This window comes from Pelobates fuscus, chromosome 2, assembly GCF_036172605.1.
Source record: "Pelobates fuscus isolate aPelFus1 chromosome 2, aPelFus1.pri, whole genome shotgun sequence".
Classification (NCBI taxonomy): Eukaryota; Metazoa; Chordata; class Amphibia; order Anura; family Pelobatidae; genus Pelobates; species Pelobates fuscus.
Genome location: NC_086318.1, coordinates 316,557,400 through 316,580,904, shown reverse-complemented (window position 1 = coordinate 316,580,904; position 23,505 = coordinate 316,557,400). Strand labels below are relative to the sequence as shown.

The 23,505-nt window shown below is 45.7% G+C and overlaps 1 protein-coding gene across 1 annotated transcript in view; it reads left to right on the top strand.

The window, feature by feature from the left end:
- The window catches only part of LOC134587264 (uncharacterized), a 164,896-nt gene that overhangs the window by 20,049 nt on the left and 121,342 nt on the right, over window positions 1-23,505 (top strand). The window contains exons 4-8 of the mRNA XM_063443527.1: window positions 805-915; window positions 1,579-1,692; window positions 4,665-4,859; window positions 12,955-13,093; window positions 14,458-14,606. Of these exons, the coding sequence (XP_063299597.1) occupies window positions 805-915; window positions 1,579-1,692; window positions 4,665-4,859; window positions 12,955-13,093; window positions 14,458-14,606 (708 nt within the window). The remainder of the gene's footprint in view (window positions 1-804; window positions 916-1,578; window positions 1,693-4,664; window positions 4,860-12,954; window positions 13,094-14,457; window positions 14,607-23,505) is intronic.

Below are 23,505 nucleotides of genomic sequence, written 5' to 3'. Positions count from 1 at the left end.
GGCAGGGCCTGGACCCATGTGCACATGTGTCCAGAAATTCATGCTTGGAGCCGAGGGACCACCAGGGGCTCCAGGTAGCACTGGGCTGGCACAGACTGTAATGGTGTCTTAATGAACATAGTTGTGGTGCTCTAAGGGAGCTAGATATTTTATATGGCCACAGGGTATGTGCAAATTCTATATCAGTGGCACACCTCATAAGCCCTGGCATATATGTATATATGTGAGTGTGTGTGTCTGTGTGCATATGTCTGTAAGTGTATCTGTCTTTGTGTGATTATATCTCTGTATCACTATGTGTGTATCTCTTTCAGCGTATCTTGTTTGTGCACATGTATGTTTTCCTATGTGAATACACTCCTGCATTCAACACTAAACAAAAAATGGACTTTCGATTGCACGCACATTCTCCTTACGAAAACATACCTATATTCAAAAACACAGACACTACATAGAAATGTATCTCAGAAGCAAATTCCAACACAACAAATGAATATGCACTGCATTCAATCACCACCACTACACACAAATACACCCCTGCATTGTGCTTGTGATAGAAGGGAACTGCTATACTCCTTGACCAGGCTTGACCCCTGGAATCCCTGATTTTGGCTTGTTTTCTAACCTTGGTATTTTCACCTACCTTAGGCACGGTGTTAAGCCCGGCCATCCCAAGGACTGGTAATACACTACTATCCTTTGCTATATGCTGGGATAGATTGGGATAGATGTGGTTTAAGCTCTTCATGGTGGGTTATTACTTACCTTGAACCTGATTTGCTGATTTCTATTTCTACTTTGAAGGTGGCAGGGTCCAGACCCATAGTAATTCAGGCTGAAACCATGGAAAGAGAGCTGGAGAGCTGTCTGAGGAGGGAATACACTGCAGAAAACCTTCCTCTTTTGCTTCACCAGGTAAAAATGTGGGCTAATATTTGTACAAAGTTACAATGTAACATTTGATGCTGTAAATAAAGAATTAGAGTGAAAGTGTATAAAAAATATCCGAATGTGAATGTTTTACTATGACAGACGAGTGTGGCTCACCTCATGGATGTCGAACTATGGGTCTTTCTTATTGAATGCTGGACACAAGTACTGGATCTCCCGGGTTGTTTGGTGGTCTCTTGATAAGGGATCTACGAGTACAAAAAATATCCCTATTCGTATTGTTGGGAAGTCTTTCTAAAGACAAGAAGCCAGGTGGTAAAAGTGAAATAGCTGAAGTGTTCATAGTTGTCCCTTTAAGAAAGAAACCTAAGTCTCAACTGGATCCCAAATACAAGAGTGAGGCCAAGTCATTAGGACCAAGACACTAACTTGATCATGTGACATTCATAAATGACGTCAATAGTAATGAGAAATGATTTCGGTCTTTCCCCAGAACCCGGCACTGATGATTTCTAAAGTCACCAACATTGTCACCAAAATTGTCGCATTCAATTTGTAAGGCGACATATTTCCTTTTTTTTTTTTTTTTTTAAACTAGCTACTTATGCTTCAGTCGTGTAGACTCTTTACATTGTATGAAAATTAAGTGTGAAACACTGATGTCATTCAATTCTTTTTTATTTTAAGTTTTACACAGACAGAATCCATCAGTTGCTTCGAAGCAAATATTTGCATTTGCTAAGGTGGAAACGATTTTGTCAACACACTAACATCATGGAACAAAGCTATTCTTATTACAAGGTAGGTTTATCTGTTAAAGCAGAACCACTGATGTACACATTAAACATCCTAACTTAAATTGAGAAATGATCCCATTCTGCAAAAAAAAAAAAAAAGCTTTGCAAATTATTTATGTACAGAATTCACTATTAAAATCTGTATACATTTTTAGCTAAATCATTTGACTATTTTTTTCCCCAACAGAATTAAATAATTTCTGATTCTGATTAAGATGGATTATCTATACTAAATTAGAACACTGTGGCCTTGATTTCATATTTTTGGACACTTTTCAAATGATTCATCTTCACAAATCCCCATACGCTTTAATGGTGACTTCTGGAGATAAATCATTTGAATTGTTTATCCAAAAATAATAGATAAATTGAAAAGCTTGTCTAAAAATAATAAATTAAGACATATGTTCGGCAGAACCGAAAACCAATTATTGTCTTGCATTGAGTTTACATTGCAGCATAAATGATGTCCACTGGCAGTGGGAAATGATATAGTCTGATTTTCATATAGAGAAGAACATTATACTATTTGTCTTATGTTTGTCCTGAGAGTTCTGTTTACTTTGGAATTACTTTTAGAAATTGACATTAAATGGAGCCTATGGGCACCATAACAACTTAATTGAAAGGTTTCATTGGTGGTTTCTTACAGGGTTAAACCTATAACAAACAGTTTAACCCCAAATTGTTCAATTCAGTGGCAGTAAGCCCTGCCTCTTTCCTTCCGCTTTTGCCTGAGACTTGATACAGGGGAGGAGCTGAGTGACTAAGAGCATCAGCTGACTGCCTAAGCCTATCAGGAGCTCCCCATTTACTAAACATATTGAGAAACATACACATCTTGCCTCACTTTACTGTTAGCTGTTTTTTTTCTTTTTCACTCTAGAGCACGGGTTCCCAACCCATGGTATGCATACACCCGGGGGTACAATCCAGATCCCCTATGGGTATGGGTACGCGGAAAAAAATGGAAATGGAGGTTCCACTGCCAGTGCGGGTGCAGTCACACTGCACAAATTGGGAACCACAGGGCGCATGTCCATTGTGTGGCCCATGCACTTAGTGCTAAAAGATAGACATGTGCTCTCATGTGCTCTTCTTCTCTGCATAGAGTACTGGGAGGAAGTGAGAGCCGGTCACTTTCTCCCAGCTCACTCAGAAGTAGCTGCATGGGAGAAGGGAACCAGTTAGCCACAAGGCGGGCAGACCGGGAGAGTAACAAGCCCCAAACTCTCACCAGGCCTATCCAGCAGAAGCCAAATTTTTACCTGTGTGTGTTTGTGTGACTCTATCTGTATCTAAGTAGTGTTTGTATGTCTGTGTGTATCTGTATGCCTTTGGATATGTGTGTTATTGTTTTGCATCTGTATGTGTGTCAGTGTTTGTATATGTATGTCTGTGTATCTGTATGTATGTCTGTGTATCTGTATGTATGTCTGTGTATCTGCATGTGTGTCAGTGTGTGTATCTGTATGTGTCAGTGTTTATATCTGTGTATCTGCATATGTCAGTGTGTTTCTGTATGCTGTATGTGTCAGTGTTTGTTTCTGTGTGTCTGTGCATCTGCATGTGTGTCAGTTTTTGTATATGTATGTCTGTGTATCTGCATGTGTGTCAGTGTGTGCATCTGTATGTGTAAGTGTTTGTATCTGTGTATCTGCATATGTCAGTGTGTGTATCTATATGTGTCAGTGTTTGTATCTGTGTGTCTGTGCATCTGCATGTGTGTCAGTGTTTGTATCTGTATCTGTGTGAACTTGTATCTGCATGTGTGTCAGTGTTATCTGTACCTGTGGCATGTCTGTCAGTTTTTGTATCCGTGTGTCTGCAGGACCGGTGCAAGGATTTCTGCCGCCCTTGGCAACGATCCATATTGGTGCCCCCTCATGTCGCTCACTCACTCACTGACAGACACACACACGCTCTGCAGGTGCCTGCTCTGCTCTGCCACAGCTTCGGGGGGGCCTCCTAGCCCCCCTGTGACAGGGCTCCTTTTGGTGCCCCCACCTTCAGGTGCCTTGAGGATCGGTTCAGTGCTGGGGGCGGCTCAAGAGACGCTCACCCAGCGCTGTGGTCCCAGACAGGAGCAGGCAGCCCACCAGGAAACATTGCGGTGGGTTCCCCCAGCAGGCCGGCACCCTAGACTAATGCCTAGTTTGCCTAATGGTTGAAGGGGCCCTGTGTGTCTGTACATCTATATGTGTGTCAGCATGAGTATTTGTGTTGTAATTGTTTGTATATGTGTATCTGCATGTATGTCAGTGTTTGTATCTGTTTGTCTGTGTATATGTATCAGTGTTTAGATATGTGTATCTGCATGTGTGTCAGTGTTTGTATCTGTGTGTCTGTACATCTATATGTGTGTCCGCATGCGTATCTGTGTATCTGCATCAGTGTGTGTATCATTGTGTCTGTGGAACTGTATGTATGTTAGTGTTTCTATCTGTGTCTGTGCATCTGCATGTGTGTCAGTGTTTGTATCTGTGTGTCTACAGTGTGTCTGTTTATTTGCTTCTGTGTCAGGGTGTGTCTGTGATGTGTGTTGTTGTGTTTATATCCTCTGTATATAATTTAAAATATAATAAATACCTGGGCAGAGGAGAAGCAGGAGAAGCCTGGGGCAGGTGAATAGCAGGGGATTCTGGGGGAGATGAAAAGCAGGGGAACCTGGGGCATAGAAAAATGAAAACATTTTGAAATAACAGCAACTATATTAATTACAAATATTTTGCTAATATGAGGGCTACAATTTATGGAAATAGGCTGCAAAGGGGTACACAAGTGAAAAAAGTTTGTAAATCACTGCTTTAGAAGATAGAACAGGGTTTTCTGTATTTATGCACTGCACACATTTATAGATTTTATAGATGAAGAGAGAGAAATATACATATATAGATTTTGGAAGATAAGCAATGACTCTTCTCTAAATCCCTCCAGGGATTCCATTTTAATGGCCTCTGATGTTTTCTCTTGCAGAAACAAATACATTTGATCATGCTGGAATACAATGACTCACTTCAAAGGGCACAGAGGCTGTCAGTAGCAAGAGAACATATGATAACAGGACAAAAGAATTCACTTTATTTAGTGACCGTGGAGGACCTTGTTATTTACCTGCAGTGGTTAATTTGTCACCTGCACTCAGTGAAGCACATACATAGATATATCCAGGTATGTATTCCTGTTATTTAATCGTGATCGGTGTTTATAATGTGAAGTAAGTGGTGACTTTAAGAATTTTTCAGAAATGTGTCTGTATTCACTTACCATGCACTCCGAGACACTGGTTCTTAGACCTGTCCTATTGTTTAAGGTTTTAATCCATCTCAGAACAAAAAATCTATACTAAATCGGAAGAAACATCACTGTTTATTGATTGGTAGTGATTAACTGATCAAGAACTGCTGCAGTTTGAAAACAGGAGGAGGTTCGGTTGTGTGCGAAGCCAATATGATGTAATTGTAAAATTGTTTATATTCTCACTGAAACATCTAATTATTGGATGAATTATCGCCAGGCAACCTGGTTACTCAGTGCAGTCTCTGCTACTCTCAATTGAGAACATGTGTGCACTGAGCTATATGGAGGGTGTGGGGAAGGGAGTAAAGGGCTAAAAACAAGGGTGGTGTCACTGGTTGGTGTCACAAGTTCATAAAACTGAAATTCTTGGCATATATAGTAATGTGTATTTTAAGGCACCGATACATCTCAATGAAGTGGTCTGGGTGCAGTGTCCCTTTAGTTTTAACCCTGTAGTGTAAAACATTATGATTCCAGGGTTAAACACAACTATTTACTGTTGCATTCAATTTTGTGCAGCATTGCGACTTACTGTGCATGCACACTAACCTCCCAATCCTTAACTATGGGGAAGCATCGGATTGGCTTAGATTATCAGTCTTGATGATCTCAGCCAGGGAGGCGAAGTGACTGTGGCATAACCAGTGTGGCGAGGGAATATAGGTAAGTAAAATCGCCTTTGAAAACTTTACCGGAGTGGGGGGAGGTGCCTAAATAGGTAGGGGAACACAATAGTGTTTGGAATACATGTTTGAATTCCTAATGCTACAGTGTTCCTTCTTACTGCAGTAAATGTGTTTTGGAAATATAGCTAGCTGTTTAAAGAACTCACATTGTTCCTAAATTAAATTTTAATGGTATAAATTCTTAATAAAAAATCACCTACATAACTCTGTGCGCACGCCGTGCAATAGCAACCGCATGGCTCTCACCAGAGGGCCCAGAATTCCCAGGGGTAATCTCTAGGATTAGAGAGTGTAGAATTCTGGACGATTTGACAATGAGGGTAAGAGGGACAATAACGACATTTCAAAAGATTTGGGAACCATGGGACAACAGTTTAGTAGGCTCAAGCGGTGACTGAAATGGCCTTCTTTCATGGGGGGTATGTCCCCGAACTAGATAGGACCCCTCCATCATGAGGGAGACATGTTCCCCACGTGGTCGTTGTGGGGCCTTCACCCTCTCCTTAGCCCTCCCCCTTCTTTCTCTCTCTATTCTAGGTTTCTCTATATATTGTCTATATATCTTCTTTCTCTTTCTTTGTATTAGAATTTCACTCCTATTCTGTCTCGTTTTTGTTTCGCTTTTTGTGTCCTTCCTATCTACTTGTTTGGCCTTTTTCCCTGGTTCTTCTCGGGAACAAGGCTTTTTTTTATTTTTACCCAGGCACGATTATACTGTCGGAGGACCAAGGTAGCACATGAGCAAGATTAGCTATCGAATGGAACTGGCTACTTGAATCGCCTAAATGCCTGTATTTGATTAAAATATAAACCCTCAGTAGCCGGCGGGTATCAATGGTTCTTAAGTATTGGGCATGTATGGTATTAGTTGAGACGCATTAGGTTTTTTAAGAATTGTATTAAAGTTGACTTTAGGGCATGCCCGAAGTGGATGTACACTTGCTAGGTTTATTGAGTAAGAATAAAGAATATTTAAAAATAAAAAATCTTCGTTAGGAGGCAATATACAATGGGACAAAAAAGAGGCTTGTTTTGTACGCTCCTTGTGCATATTGTATTTCCCTAGAATGTTTTATCAAATGATGGCTTCTGCGCAAGCCCGAAAGTTGAAATGCACTTGCTGTACTTATCAACGGAAAAATAAAGAACTAAAAAAAAAAAAAAAAAATCACCTACAATTTCTCAGAGCAGCCCCTCCCATGGCTACAGTTTTATTCACACCCGTAAAATTAGAATGTCCCTCTGACCATTTGAGATGTTGGGAGGTATGTAAACAGAGTCATAGAGGTGACATAATCAATATGTCTCATAACATTTCGGTATACACGTGACAAAAATATGCAGATTGGTTATTACAGAACCTTGAATCTTTAAAATGACACAAAAGCATAACTGTAAACAAAACACGTGTGTGTGTGTGTGTGTGTGTGTGCCAGGAGTGTCCCTTTCCCTTCGTGGCAGTGCTACATAAAATTTTCCACCAGATTTCATTACTACATAGCCTTATGTCAGGCTGCAAAAATCAATGCTATTCTTCTTACATCTCTGACTTTCCATCTGTCCTATCTAAATTCACAAATGGCATTGAGGAATGACGATCACACTCCTCTATATTTTAGCATTATTTATAGCATTATCTTTAGAAGCCATGCCATTAGCATTTTATAAACTCCAGATATATGTGAAGGCTACATTAACCTTTTATGTAAACTAGGATTGTTAGTAGATGATAGTCTGTTAAGGTTTATCTAATCAGAATTGCACACAGACAACACACGTCTCTGATTACACCTCACATACATTGCACACATTTGAACATTCACAGACGGGAAGAATTGTGGCAGTGAAAATGTCTTTCTTTGCCAAATATATTTAGTCATTTATCTTAATTACACTTTTAGTATCATTCTTAACCTTTTTCTAACATGTCATCTGCTAGTGACGGAGTTAAATATTTTTAAAAAGTATTGGTATATTTATATGGAAACAGAAGGCAGTTAGAATATTCGTTTTCGATTTAGATAGTTATGAGAGGCAAGCAAGGCCCCAACTTTCCATTTTGTAAGTGTAGCCTGTGCCACCATATGCCATCAGCCCAAACCATGAACTAAACCCCACATCAAACCACCAAATGTAACCAACAGTTTGCCAACATTGGGCCTGTTACCAGCAACTATGACACAAGGCCTGAAGACCTGCACCATTTTGGTATAGGCGGGTATAGGCTGATTGTGGTGCTAGGTTCCTGGCCGTACTCACCTCACAATTGCCTGTTTTATTGCAGTTTTCTTTTCATTCTCTCATTTTAATGTTTTGTGTACTTTTACTTTTCTTGCCAGCAGTACCTTCGTGTTGATGCAACACTATGTCCTCACACGTTCTGGACGTTTATAAAATACCTATGGAGCTATAAATATCTGCTGTTTATTAGTTACTATGCATGTCTATTTACTAAAAATTGTGCAAATTTATTGCTTTGTTTTTCCTATAACCTATGATGACTTTATTTGCCGCACTTTTGTGCAAACTGTTGTATTGTATTCCGCAACAACAACAAAAAACATATATTGTTTAAGTTTTCTTCTACTCTGTATGCTCTGACTAAACTTACTAGCAGGTGTAAAGGACTGGGCATATAACCGTGACTGACAGTGAAAACAGACTGTAAAGAAAGTGTGGAGCTTGTGATGCACCTTGGGGGTATAATTCCTGCCTAAGAATAACTGGTCTCTTCTTCAATAAAGTTCTCAAGAACGTGAGGCCTTCAGGGAGGTAGGGTGTCTCAGGATGGTATATGTCCCACCGAAGGACCTTGTGGACTTGTAGAGGTCCTATTGATTATATTCCTACCAGCTCATTATGTATGTAAGTTCCTTTTTTTTTTTACACACTACACTTAGGGTTGCCACCTGGCCGGTATTTATTTGAGGCTGCCTGGTCGGTGCCGATATTGCAGTAATACCACCAATACAAATGCCGGTATTTTTCTCAGTATAAACAGAGATTACACTGCAATACCAGCACCGGCCAGTGTGTGTGGAGACAGGCAGGGATAGGAAGTTAAATCATATACCTGCATCTCTCTACTTACTGATTTGTAGGGAGCAGCTACACAGCACAGAGAATCCAGACAACAGCTCCCAGCCTGCAGAGACAGTGTACAACTCAGGAAGTGAGGGATGTGGTAAAGGCTGCAGGGAGACATGGGGACACTGAGACACTAGGGGACACTGTGAGGCATGGGGACACAGGGAGACCTCTGGGGATGCTGAGACACTTGGGGACATAGCCACACACATGGGGACACTGAGACATGGACCACAGACACACATGGGGACACTTGGGTACACTGAGACATAGGGACACTGAGACCTGGGAACACTGAGACACTAGAAGATGCTGGGAGACATGGGGACACAGACACTTGGAGACAAAGACATACATGGGGACACTGAGACACTGGGAGACATGGGGACACTGAGACACAAGGGACACAGTGTCCCAATGTGTCTGTGTCCCCATGTCTCCCAGTGTCCCTAGTGTCTGTGTGCCCATGTCTCCCATTGTCCCTAGTGTATGTGTCCCTAGTGTCTCAGTGTCCCACTGTCCACATGTCTTCCAGTGTCTGTGTCTTCATGTGTCCCCAACTGTCTCAGTGTCCCCATGTCTCTCGGTGTCCCCTAGTGACATGGGGGCACAGAGACATGGAGCACTGAGACACTGTGATACATAGGGACACTGTGATACATAGTCTCAGTGTCCCCAAGTCTCATAGTGTCCCCTAGTGACTCATACATAATTAGTTATGCAAATTAGTAAGGCCTGTATTATGGTGTCATGTATTCCTGACACCATAGTTGTGAAACCGCTATTCACCTGGGCTTTATGTGATAATGACTATGCTCCTCCCCTTCATGACACTGTCAAAAAGGGGCCAAGCATGGATGTCATTACAATTAAACGCCCCCTCCCCCCTGGAAAAATTCATGCGGATGCCTATGTGGCCAGCATGCATGATTGGCAGGCAGCCTGACATGCATTCATCCCAGGCTAGCCTTCCACTTCTTTGGGCAGACACGCCTCCTTTTTCGGCATGTTCATCCCTTTTGGGAATTCTGGTTACATGATCCGTGTCAGTGGCCCACCCTTTTACACCGCCCATTGACTTCTTGCTTCACTGGACACTGCTGTTAAGTTGTATGGATTTTCTTGAAAGCATGAATTAGAGAGAGATTAGCATATTTTAAGAGAAACTGAGTTTTCTTATAGCTGCATCCTTTGAGTTTCCCTCCGGCAACATCTCCACCAGATACATAACGCTTGAGAGGTATGACTGTTTTAGTGTTTTTGGTCGATAAGATTTTGTACTTAGGCCCCTCATAATTGTCAGCACCAGGCCCACTGGGCTCTTCATCTGGCCCTGCCTGTACTTGTGGCAGAGTTTTGGATGCTGCCTGCTCCCTGAAAAACTCCTACTGCCGTATAACAATGGTACAAAAGGGCTATAATGCTGAAGCTATTAACTAGATCGCCCTTTGCCTGTTAGCATGTTTCTTTATGTGTATTTTCTGTTGGTTGACACAGGTTTGGCCCTGGGGGGCCCGGACTGCTCTGGCCCGGGCCCCACTTTCTTTCTCTGCACACATAGATAACGAATATCGCGATCTATGTGTGCAGCCGCGGGACCCCGGCTCCCTGTTACCACAGAGGGGGCCCAGCACACAGCTTCTCCTCTTCTCCTCTCTTCTAATAACTCTCGCGAGACCCGGTTGCCACGGCCATGGGTCTCGCGAGAGTTATTGGAAGAGAGGAGAGAAGAGAAGAAGCTGTGTGCTGCCTGGGCCCCCTCTGCGGTAACAGGGAGCCGGGGGGGGCCCCCACCGGACCACCAGGGATGGAATCTCCCCCCTCCCTGGACACAGGTAAGCAGGGAGGGGGAAGAAACATTTCATTTAATTAAAAAAAATTAAAACATTACTGTGAAAATGCCCCTTCCTCTCCCTCCCCCTCCCCCTCACTTCCCCCTTCCCCCCAGATTGCACATTTACACACACACACTGCATACACTGGCACAACACACACACACTACATACACTAACACAACACACACACACACACTACATACACTAACACAACACACACACACTACATACACTGACACAACACACACTCACACACTACATACACTAACACAACACACACACACTACATACACTGACACAACACACACACACTGCATACACTGACACAACACACACACTGCATACACTAACACAACACACACTGCATACACTAACACACACACTGCATACACTAATACACTAATACAATACACACACTGCATTCACTAATACAACATGCACTTTGCATTCACTGCACACTAGCACACTCACTGCATCCACTATACTGACACACACTGTGCATTCGCTACACATTAACACACTCTGCATACACTACACTAACACACACACTGCATTCACTGCACTAACACACACACTACATTCATTACACAGACACACTCTGCATTCACTTCAAAATAACACACACTCTGCATTCATTACACACTAACACACACTCTGCATTCACTAAACTATGCACACACTCTGGATTCACTATACTGACACACACTCTGCATTAACTGTACACACAGCATGCACTACACAAACATCCTGTATTCACAGTACACACACTACATCCACCACAAATTGAAACACTCTGCATTCACTATACACAGACACTGCGTCTAATACACACACTACATCCACTACAGACACTGCATCCACTAAACACATTTCATCTAGTACATACAAACACTACATCCACTACACAAACACACACTACATCACTGTACACACACTACATCCACTACTCAAACACACTCTGCGTTCACTACCCACACTGCATCCGCTACACAAACACACACTCTGCATTCACCGCACAAACAGTATCTAATACACAGAAACACTACATCCGTTACACACATTCTAATTCACTTCCACTACACACACCACATTCAGTCCTGCATCATTGTCAGCGGACTAGGGAGGGCGTGGGCGGGCAAGGGAGGGAGGGGGGGAGGGTCTCACTGTTAACTGTAAATTGCTGTGTTTTCTTGGCTTAGGCTTCTTAGACTTTGTGAATGAGTAATATGCCTTTACTTTTTACTGGTATTTTACCATACCTTGGGAGCTGGGCTGCACTAATATAGAGACACTGTGGTGGCCGTTTGGGCCTGGTTTCCATCAACAAATCCAGCCCCCACCACCCACCCCCAGCTGTGATATTGGGCAGACCCACTCCTCTTCATATGCCACTTGTACCACACACATCTGTCAATTACTCAAAGAGAAGACTTTAAATTTTGAAAAAATATATATATCTTGAATGGAATCTTAACAATGAATGGAAGCTAAATATTGTATTGTTGTCCAGATTTGTCTGGTTCAACTGAAAGTTTGCTAAGTGAAACTCTCCCATCTCCTCGGGTTATGTACTAAACATTGATCATGTCAGCTGCATTTATACTTCACTTTAGCTGCCATTCAGTTAATTGGAAAAACCAGTCAATGTATCAGTTTGCTAGTAATCGCGGTATTCACTAACCGCTGAATTGTCACCTTCATGAGAGATGACATACCAGGATTGCTGTGATATCATGGAATTTTCCTAACCTTAATATGTTGCTAGTTTTTCTATTTTTCTTGGCAAAAAACACCCGTAAACCATATTCTGTATTTTAAAATATATATATATATATATATATATATATATATATATATGTCTTTTTTTTATTTTATTGGAAATCATTTTATAATTTTTTTTTTTGTCTCTATTGTGTGTAGATCACTGACAGGATAATCTTAATGATCTCCATTTGAATTGCAGGGTTCTTAGATGACACATTTTACCTGTATTGCCTTGATATGTGTGAACTGTGATAATTGTCAAGTTACGTTTCTAGAATCAGGTGCAAGGAACAGTAAACACAGATTCTTCTCCCCACACCAGAAATATTTAGCAACGACTCCCACACGTGAAGAATTATATATTTCTGTTTCTGGGTTTAGAAGCCATAGCTTAGCTGTATATTTCTCCTCGCAATGTCTAACAATGAGCCGGGTAGTCTTGTGCTTGATGATATGAGCTGTTTCTTACTCCACCAGAATGTTGACATTAAAATTACACTTGATTTGTTGACACGCCCTACATGTCGAATAAGAGTGTTTGGTTTGTCATATAATCCAAAGAAGTTTCTGTCTTTCTTTTTGCTATTTTTTCAGACCCTCCAGTATTTACCAATCTCTGAGCATGCTGAGGCTGTGATTGAAGCACACAGGAAGGATTTGGAAAGCCAGCCCAAGCATCTTGCTAGATTTGGATCTGTCAATTCAAGTCCCCAGTTCAGCACAGAACTCAATGGTGAGGAAAAATCCCTTATTTCAGTAATGAGCTTCGACTTACTAAGTTTCCTAATTTACTATAGTCGTAGTTCTTGTCCTAAATGTTTTTATGGCTAGAAATGAATTTCTAATCATTGACAGATAAATGAGTGTTTTTGAAGACCTTTGCAAACTAAAAAGTTAAAGGACCACTATAGGCACCCAGACCACTTCAGCTCAATGAAGTGGTCTGGGTGTCAGGTCCCTCTAGTGTTAACCCTGCAGCTGAAAACAAAGCAGTTTCAGAGAAACTGCTATGTTTTACTGAGGGGTAATCCAGCCTCTAGTGGCTAGCTCACTGACAGCCGCTAGAGACGCTTCCGCGCTTGTCACTGTGAAAATCACAGTGAGAAGACGCTGGACATCCATAGGAAAGCATTGAGAAATGTTTTCCTATGGGCTGTTTGAATGCGCGCGCAGATTTTGACGCGCATGCGCATTCGGTGCTGACGTCGGCAGAGGGAGGAGAGTTCCCCAGCGCTGAGGTAGCCTGGCGCTGGAGAAAGGTAAGTGGCTGAAAGGGTTTTAACCCATTCAGCCCAGCGGAAGGTGGTGGGGACCTATTAACACTATAGAGCCAGGGAAACAAGTTTGTTTTCCTGGCATTATAGTGGTCCTTTAATTATTTTTCAAGCAATGAAAATAGGACAATTTCATCATGTAGTGAGAGAACATACCCATCAAGAAGGTGTTGAAAGATGAAATCCCCAAATACAAACCTAGACTGACAGTGTGCAAGTTAAAAAAAAATATGTGTAGATTTTTTTTCAAAAATGAATAGTTTAGCGAATAATCCCTATTTAGCGAAATGTGGTTAAATCTCAAGCAACTGTTCTGCTAGCACGACCAACATAAACTATAAGTTTAATATCTCACTTTTAGCTCCATCGCTTTATAAACCACTATTCCTTCTGGAATCTTCCTTATGATGAGACGTGTTAATAGTCATTTTCTCTGTAATCCAAAGATTACTTATCTGACCATAGTCTATAACTTATTATATCTTTTATTTTTATACCTTATATCCTACCGGTACACTGATATATATAGATGTATGTATTTATATGTGTGTTGTAATGCCTCCTATTCTGTGTTTGCCAGCAGGAATGTCTGTCAAAGATTTATTAAGATGTATGTTTACAACATTAATGTTGATGATGATGATCGGGAACTAGCACATTCCAAAATACTGATGGAAATGCAAATATACATATCTACATTGATGCATATCAATGTACATATCAGTACAGCTTTGCATGTATCTACTAGAGCCTCTGTTAATTTGACCTTAAATTACCTTGAAAATATATCATAAATATTTTTTGTTTTTGAATATTTTGTAAGGACACTCTGAAGACACATTACTTCCACAGCACCAAACAGAAACCGAAACATTAAAGCCCCTCCTGCAGCAATTGCTGTCTTCATTTAAAATTGACCATGAAGTTGAGAAGCTGAAGAATACAGCCAATGAGATGGAGCTTCTCTCTGTGGTAGGTGTTAAACTGGCAAGACAGGCAAGACTATTGTTTGAATGAGGACACATGATGTATGACAATTGAGCTGTGTGAGTCAGATTTTGTAAGATTTATATTAACTCTCTATTTGGATCAGATCGTGGAACACTAGTTTCAGTGAATGTATAAATCATTAGGTAAAACATCATCAGTGGAGAAGAAAGAAGCCCACACAATGTTTTCATATTGATAACAAAAGCAGGAGACTAAATTAAACACAGATCTATTCATGTCTAACTAAATCAGTGAATCATAAAATTTGGGCTGGGGCTCAAACAGGACATGGATTTATGGGATAAGATAACACCTCATAGGGGGGCGTGGCTTGCCGTGCATGGAGTGAGTCGCACATCGCCGGAGCTCCGCGAACCCGGACCACAAAGCCCCTTATCTATGCCACATTTCACCTCTAAAATGGGGAAAACTAAGCGCCTGGGCACCCCAGGACCATCGGGCTCGAGTCCAGTGAGGAAAAACGCCGGACCGCTGGATGATTTTCTAGCTTACCCGGACGGCCCCCGAGCCGCGAGACACGCGGACAAGATGGCGGCCGCGCCATCGGACTTGGACAGTACTGCAGGCCTGGAGTCGGGCCCGGCGGGGGGCGACCAGCTAACATATATTACTGCTGAACTAGCGTCCATATCTGCCAACATGCTCTCCAAGGGCGACAAAACTGCGCTTGTGGCGGAGCTGAGGGCGGCGATCAGGGAAGAGATCCAAGAGGTACGTAGGGACCTCACTGCCCTGGAGGAAAGAGTCACGGAGCTGGAGGGGGAGAATATCAGGGCCATCCAACACTCCCAATCCGCTGACCACGCCATTGCTAGACAAGGCTCGGTTCTGCTCGAGCTTCGCAGACAGGTGGAGGACCTGGACAACAGGGGACGGCGTAATAACATAAGAATCAGAGGCCTGCCGGAGGCTGAGCATGAAAACCTAGGCACGACCCTTACGCAGCTTTTCACCCATATTCTGGGTGAAGATGCCCCAGAAGATTGCCAGATAGAACGAGCCCACAGGGCCCTTCGTCCCCCCAGGAGAGATGGCCTCCCTCGTGACGTTATCTGCTGCCTACTGTCCTTCCAGCTTAAAGACGCCATCATGAGAGCAGCACGTGCTCAGACCATCACCTTCCAAGATGCCGCTGTTTCGCTCTACCAGGACCTGTCTACCCTCACCCTGGACGCAAGAAGGGCGCTGCGGCCACTCACGCATATTCTCCAGGAGAAACGTATACCCTACAAATGGGGTTTCCCCTTCAGCCTCCAGGCCAAGCGGGGGAACACGTGGTGCTCCCTGAGGTGGCCCAACGACATACCCAGCTTCCTGAGATCGATGGACCTGCCACCTGTCAACGTTCGCAATTGGATACTGGACAACCCTCCACTACGCCCGGACCACCCTGAGGTTCCAGAGCCGCTCCGCAACCGAGCACGTAATGACACGCAACCTATCCGCTGGGGAGGCCCTAATGGGCCCGAAGAATAATTGAACCCGTTTTGATCCCGGCCCCGGTGTCACCTGGCCCTCCAGAACTGCCCCCGTATGATGATGTGCCTATCTGAAAGCATCGACGACAGCTAAGTACACACACTGAACCTCATGTGGGGTGCATAGTTACTACCCTCTCCACGCAGGCCATGGGGACCCGGGGCCGACATTTTGGGGACACTCCAGATATGGGGGGGGGGCTCTCTTTCACACACCGTTTATGGCTTTTGGGTGGGGAGCGGGTGTAGGCCCCCACTATATTGTACCGGGACTGCCCACCGGCGGATTTTTTCCCGACCAAGGGACTGGGGTACTCTGCCTCTTTCTGACATCCGACTCCACCAGGGTCGGAGAGCGGGACGCTACCCAGTGTTCAGCCCAGAACCGCTCGACTGCCCACGCCGAATGGCGAGACCCCCCTTAATTGTACAGGACTCCCTGGAACCGTTAGCTGCTTCAACGGCTAGAATTGGGGGGGTCCAGTATCAGGTTGGGGTGGGGCGCTGGATGGGGGGGGGGAATTGGGGGAGTCTGGTTATGAGTGTTATATTGCATGCCAACTGCATTGTAGCCCGTTATGTAAGATACTAGTAAATTCGCCCACCTTACAACCCACTGTATGCATGTCTTAGCCTGTATAACCACCATACACCCCACCCTTCTGAAGTTGCCATTTTCCCGGATCTGGCACGTCCCCTTGCTGGTGATGGAGCGGCCGCCCGCTCCTTAGTTGGGGGGGGGGGGGAGGGGGGCTTGCGGGGAGTTTCGAATGGGCCTGGGAGCTGTACGCTGCACGGGGCGTTGCATATAAGATAGCGAGCAGTCTGCACCGCACAAGCCCTGTCAGACACAGTACGATCCCGGGATAGCCGTTATACCGGCTGCGCCCCGCAGTGCCGCAGTTCTCAATGACCACAGGTACTGGCGGACCTCCCTTTGCCCAGTGGCTAAGACATGGGGAACTGTGAGCTTAAGGGGAACTTCGCTAAGGTTTATTTACTGTTAAATCTGAATAATGTTGCCTGTACTGTATGTTCTCTGCAAAATTGTTCTCCCTTTATCAGAATGTGTGCAATTTCCCTGCCCCGCGCTCCCCTCCCCTCCCCCCCCCCCCCCCCCCTGTTTCGCCCCGACCGACTGAAGTCACCCCAAGCCCCGGATACTGAGACCATTATTGGAACCCCGCCCTCCCCGCCACGCTTGGGATACCCAGGAGACGTTCCCCCCCCCCATGGAAACCAGCCTGACGAGACTGAGCGCCCCCCCGGCTCCGACTCCCGCCGTACCACGGCTTAGTCCCCTGCTCCGCCCCACGCCAGCCCGCACGGAACGCCCAACGTCTGATGATTCCGTAGCCCCACAATCAGACCGCTGACTTCACATATATTGTTTATTCTATTCGTACTGATTCGCACGACCCCTGAGTGTTGCTGTCCGCCCCTATGTGGTCCGGGGGAACGTGACACCCGGTACCATCTGACGGACCACATACACGTGACTTCCTAGTCCCCCAGCAACGGACCCACTTGTATATTAGGTCGCCCATACCTGACCTAGGGCCACGGTTGCCTATAACCCCTGACCCAACCCCTGACCCGACCCCTATCTACTCCCCCCCTTATCGCCTTTCCTTCCTCCGCCCCCCTCCCCCCCCACGCGTTCCGTGCCCGAACTCAGCCATGGCATCGAGCTATCTGCCCTCGCCTTTGCTCCTACGAACGCATAATGTTCGAGGCCTTAACTCTCCCGAAAAGAGGAGACACTTACTGCGCTCCCTCTGGGCACAAAGGACCTCTGTGGCATTTATTCAAGAAACACACTTACAAGGTAAAGATGCCCCCCTGATTAGCGATAAACGATTCCCTCTAGGCTATTACGCCAATCACCCCGAAGCCAAACGAGCGGGGGTCGCCATTCTCTTCTCCCACAGTACCCCTTTTGTCAGCTCCGCCTCGCAGGCAGACCCTCTGGGCAGGTACATATTTGTCAAGGGTGAAATCGCCGACCATAGGTACACTTTCGCCACGGTGTACTGCCCTAACAAGGGTCAGCACCGGTTCTTAACAAAAACCCTCGCACTATTAGAGAAATTCCGGGAGGGAACACTGGTCCTGGCGGGCGATCTCAACATTCCTTTGGACCCGCGGATGGACTCATCCGCGGGCACCAGCACCATCCCCTCACACTGTATACGCCAGGCCAAACAATCCTTAGCTAGATCAGGCCTGATAGACTGCTGGAGGGTGGCACACCCCGAAGACAGGGATTTCACATGCTACTCAGCGGCCCACACCAGATACAGCAGGATAGACTATATCTTCCTTGCACAGGAATACCTCCCCTTCCTGATAGACGCCACCATTGGCATACAGCACGACTCGGACCACGCACCGGTCCAGGTTACAATCAAATCTCCGCTCTTTAAACCCAGTGAACGCCACTGGAGACTCAATGAAAATATCCTGACTGACAATGATATCACCACACAAGTAGCCCAGACACTGACCCAATACTTTGAGGAAAATACCACGCCAGATGTCGCCCCCCTCACTATATGGGAGGCGCATAAATGTGTAATACGGGGACATTTGATCAGGCTATGCACTCAACGGAAGAGGGAACACGGCGCCAAAACCCAAGCTCTGATACGTGAGATTTCCACCCTAGAGACGCGACATAAATCTGACCAAACGGACGACACTTATCGACACCTCACGGACACACGTAGACAACTCAAGGACCTCCTATCCCAGAACCTATTACACACCATTCGCAAGTCCAACAGACACTTTTATGAGTTCTCTGACAAATGTGGTAGGACACTGGCACGCACACTGAAACAGAGACAGAGACTGCATCACATACACCAAATCAAAGGACGGGACGGGACAATGAAAAGGACCCCGACAGATATCCTGCAGACTTTCAGGCTCTTTTACGAAGAGCTTTACAATTTGGATACCACCGACCGAAGTACTGACGCGCGCCAACATCGGCGCAAAATGGAGGAATTCCTCACGGACCATATAGGCCGCACTCTCCCGGAAGACCTGGCCGAGGAATTGGAACAACCGCTTACGGTAGAGGAACTAGCTACTGCACTCAAAAGTTCCAAAACCCATAGGGCTCCAGGCCCGGACGGACTGCCCACTTCGTACCTGCGCAGGTTTAGGGACATACTGCTCCCATGCCTGGTGCAAGGTTTCAACTCTCTGCTAGAAGAAGGTCGGTTCCCAACTGATACCCTACGCGCCACCGTAACGGTCATACCGAAGGAAGGAAAAGACCCCGCGGTATGCGGGAGCTACAGACCGATCTCTCTCCTCAACGCCGACCTCAAGCTTTTCGCCAAAACCATAGCCATGAGGCTCTCCCGTGTGCTCCCCACCCTGGTCCACCCGGACCAGGTGGGATTCCTTCCGGGGCGTGAGGCGCGTGATAACACCACCCGAGCCCTACACATGATCCACTCTGCCCGGTCGACGAAGAGGAACCTAATCCTGGTCTCCACAGACGCGGAAAAGGCGTTCGACCGGGTAGACTGGATGTACCTTGAAGCCACCCTCCGCCACATGCAATTCGGCCCTCATATCCGCTCATGGATTCTCTCCCTATATACGAACCCCACGGCCCGCATTCGGGTTAACGGCGCTCTGTCTGCCCCCTTTGCCATCCGGAACGGAACCAGACAGGGGTGCCCTCTGTCCCCCCTCCTGTTTGCCCTCACTCTAGAACCCTTCCTGGAGGCGGTCAGACAGGACGGGGGAATTAGTGGGTACAGACTTCATAACGTAGAACACAAAGTGGCCGCCTATGCGGACGATATGCTATTTTTTCTAGATAACCCCACAATCTCTTTTCCCAACCTGCTCCGAGCCTTTAGGACCTTCGGCGGTATATCCAACCTGAAACTTAACTTGAGCAAGTCGGAAGCCCTGCCGATATCTCTCACGGCAGAGAAGGTCGCGCACTTAAAATCGCAATTCCACTTCTCCTGGTGTGACTCCAAACTTAAATACCTTGGCGTCTGGCTGCCCACTGACCTGTCACTCCTATACCGACTAAACTTTTTACCCATACTCGCGACAGTACAGTCAGACCTCCAACGTTGGAGGAACCTCTACGTTTCTTGGTTCGGCCGCATCAATGTGGTGAAAATGAACGTGCTACCGCGTCTCCTGTATCTGTTCCAGGCCGTCCCTATCACTATCCCCAGAGCATACTTCCAATCCCTGAACACAGCCATACGGCAGTTCGTATGGAATGGGAAGGCGAGCAGGGTCAGCAGGGCGCTATTGGAGCGCCCCAAAAGCAAAGGGGGCGCGGGCCTCCCATCCCTTCAAGGATACTACCACGCGACACACCTACTCAGAGTGATAGACTGGCATGCCCACCCCACGGCTAAACTGTGGGTCCCCATGGAACATGGGCAAGCAAGGGGAACGCTCCCTTCCCGCTTATGGCTCAGCTCCCTCACGCTTTCCTCACTGCAAACAGGCAATCCCTTGATTGATGCTACATTACGGGTCTGGTGCTCACTGAGGTATACACGTCAACTCACCTCTACCGACAGCCCCCTCACACCTATCACACACAATCCGGGCGTAGGAGGTGGTCTCACGCCAGCGGACCTACACTCATTTCCCGACCCCGACTGGCTTAGCTTCCGACAGCTCCTGCAGGGACAGCAACTTAGACCCCTCACGGACCTCATGGGTGATAGGGTACCCACTGGACTGGATCACTTCCACTATGCTCAAATACGGGCTTACTATAAGACCTTCCCAAACAAACAGTGCCTACACAGACCCCCCACGCAGTTCGAATCCCTATGCATCTCTCGAACCCACCCAGACAAGGGAATCTCAATGCTGTATGCGACGCTTTTACACAACGAACACCAGACACACCCCAGATATGTGACAAAGTGGGAAGAGGAGACAGGGACTACTCTAACAGCTCAGGAATGGGACAAGATCTTTATACTGACGCACAAAACCTCCATCAGCTCCAAAGTTCAGGAGACAGGCTATAAGATTCTCACGCGCTGGTACAGGACCCCTGATGTTGCACACCGCATAGACCCAGAGATCCCTAACGAATGCTGGCGATGCGGAGGGCCAGACGGCTCCTTCCTCCACATATGGTGGAATTGCCCTGATATTGTCCCTTACTGGACACGGATCAGAGAAGCTATCCGCCTTATAACAGATATCACCCTACCCCTCCACCCCCTTACTATGCTCCTACACCATACTGACATGTCTATCTCTGCCTACAAAAAATCCTTGCTTAGACATCTACTGACTGCAGCCATAGCGCTCATACCTACCATGTGGAGACAAAAGGGCGCGCCCACCTTCCAGAGGTGGCTAGACAGGGTTGGGGAGATACACCACATGGAATCACTCACGGCAGCCCTGCAAGGCAGATTAGAGAAATGTGACCACATCTGGATGCCATGGCTGTGGTACCTTATGATGGACGGGACCGGAGCCCGTGGATCCCCCCCCTCCCCCCCCCCCTCGTCCCCATCCCTTCCTCCTCCCACACCCTCCCCACTTACCTGCGATGAAACATAGGCTAACCGTTACCCAAGCCCTGCCCCGCTTAGACTGCCTGTCACCCATATCTCGACCTCGGATATAGGGTCGTTGACACCCCCCGACCTTGACTGTACCGAACCCAACCCCGACGAATGCCCGACACTACGGACCCTGTATGACCTGGACCCCTAGACTATAGATCCAGACGATCCCTACCTACACTCACCAGACCGCCCCGCAGACACTCCACGACCAGGTGTGGCGAACCGTCCTTTGAAACTGGGTACCCCACCTTTCCTTTACGTGACATGTTCCAGGCCGATACACCGGTAGCCCCAGTCACTGACAGCCGCAGAAACTGGAAACTCAACTACCACTATGGTCAATCTGAGAAACCCCACAGGGGGTCCCCACCTGGTTTCACTGTTTTGGGCTATATAACCTCACACAGTCCACCCGCGTTAGCCCCCTATGTTTCCTGAAACTACACGTACCCTACGCCCCGTTTCTGTTACACTCATGCGAGGCACAACCCATAATCAGGAGTGGGTCTCCACATGCCCAACGGGCTAGAGGAGTCCCTTCACTCCCCTCCATAGCACGATACAGGACACGCTCTATTGCCAGCGGGTATTGATGATCATGAACACCTGAATGTTTTCTAGCCAATGATTGTGCTTAGACTGTGTCTCCTTATTACGTGACTCACCAATGCAGTTGTAACTACGCTTGTGGTATATGTTAATACCGTTACCATCACACATGCTGCTGCCTACATCTGGGAGTCTTCCCCAGTACGCCCTATTGGTTTGAGGCATCCTAAGTCTCCCCCACACAGCACGGTTCAGACCTCACGATGGTGTCAACTGCTGGTTACAAATATATATACATGCATGTCTACCAGTTGCTTAGTTTGGTTACTCTTAGGCACCCTATTCATGTCTTTGTTGTGATTTAATCTTGCCGTGTCATTACCACTTATGCCACTCATTTATGTTACGTTTTTATGTTATTGATGATGAGTACGAGCTATAGCCTGTCCTTGTCGCTCGTTATGTGTAAATTGAAAATTGAAAATAAAGATTGTCAAAAAAAAAAAAAAAAAAGATAACACCTCATAGACTATAATGTGAAGATCCTGATTGACGAGTCCCTTCCTGTTCTAAGATGGGTCTAAGATGGGTCTATCTGCCACTGACTCTTGCCGTACAAGTACCTTAACTTTAGGCACTTGTAAGGGTTTTTTGCATATATTTTATTGAAGGTATTAATGCTATTTGCGTAAAAAAAAAAATTGGGGTTCAATGTTTGAAAATTTGGTTCTTTAACCCCTTAAGGACCAAACTTCTGGAATAAAAGGGAATCATGACGTGTCACACACGTCATGTGTCTTTAAGGGGTTAAAACAGTAATTCTGTATAAGAATGACAGCTGGTTCATATGGCACGTTTATTCTTAACCACTGTGTCAGGACCAAAAATTGGGTTCCCATGCTCTTTCAGTGCATCCTCGATGGTTGGAATAGGCATACCCTATTCATTAGAACCCAGGTGACCACCCACAATTAGTTGTTTGCTGTAGCACCATCCCCATGGTTACAGAAACTCCATTGACACTGGTAAGACTCTAATGATGGGGTTGACAGAATTATATTTGCTATATGATACATAACAGGTTAATAATGTGTCATTGAACCCATTTTACAATGGAATGGGGTGCCAAGCAAATGCAATGCATGTAATTTGGGTCCCTGACAAAAAAAGTTTAAATAATTTTGATGGAAGTATAAGCGAAGACCGTTCATAACATCTGTCTGACATCGGTGGAGATCTACC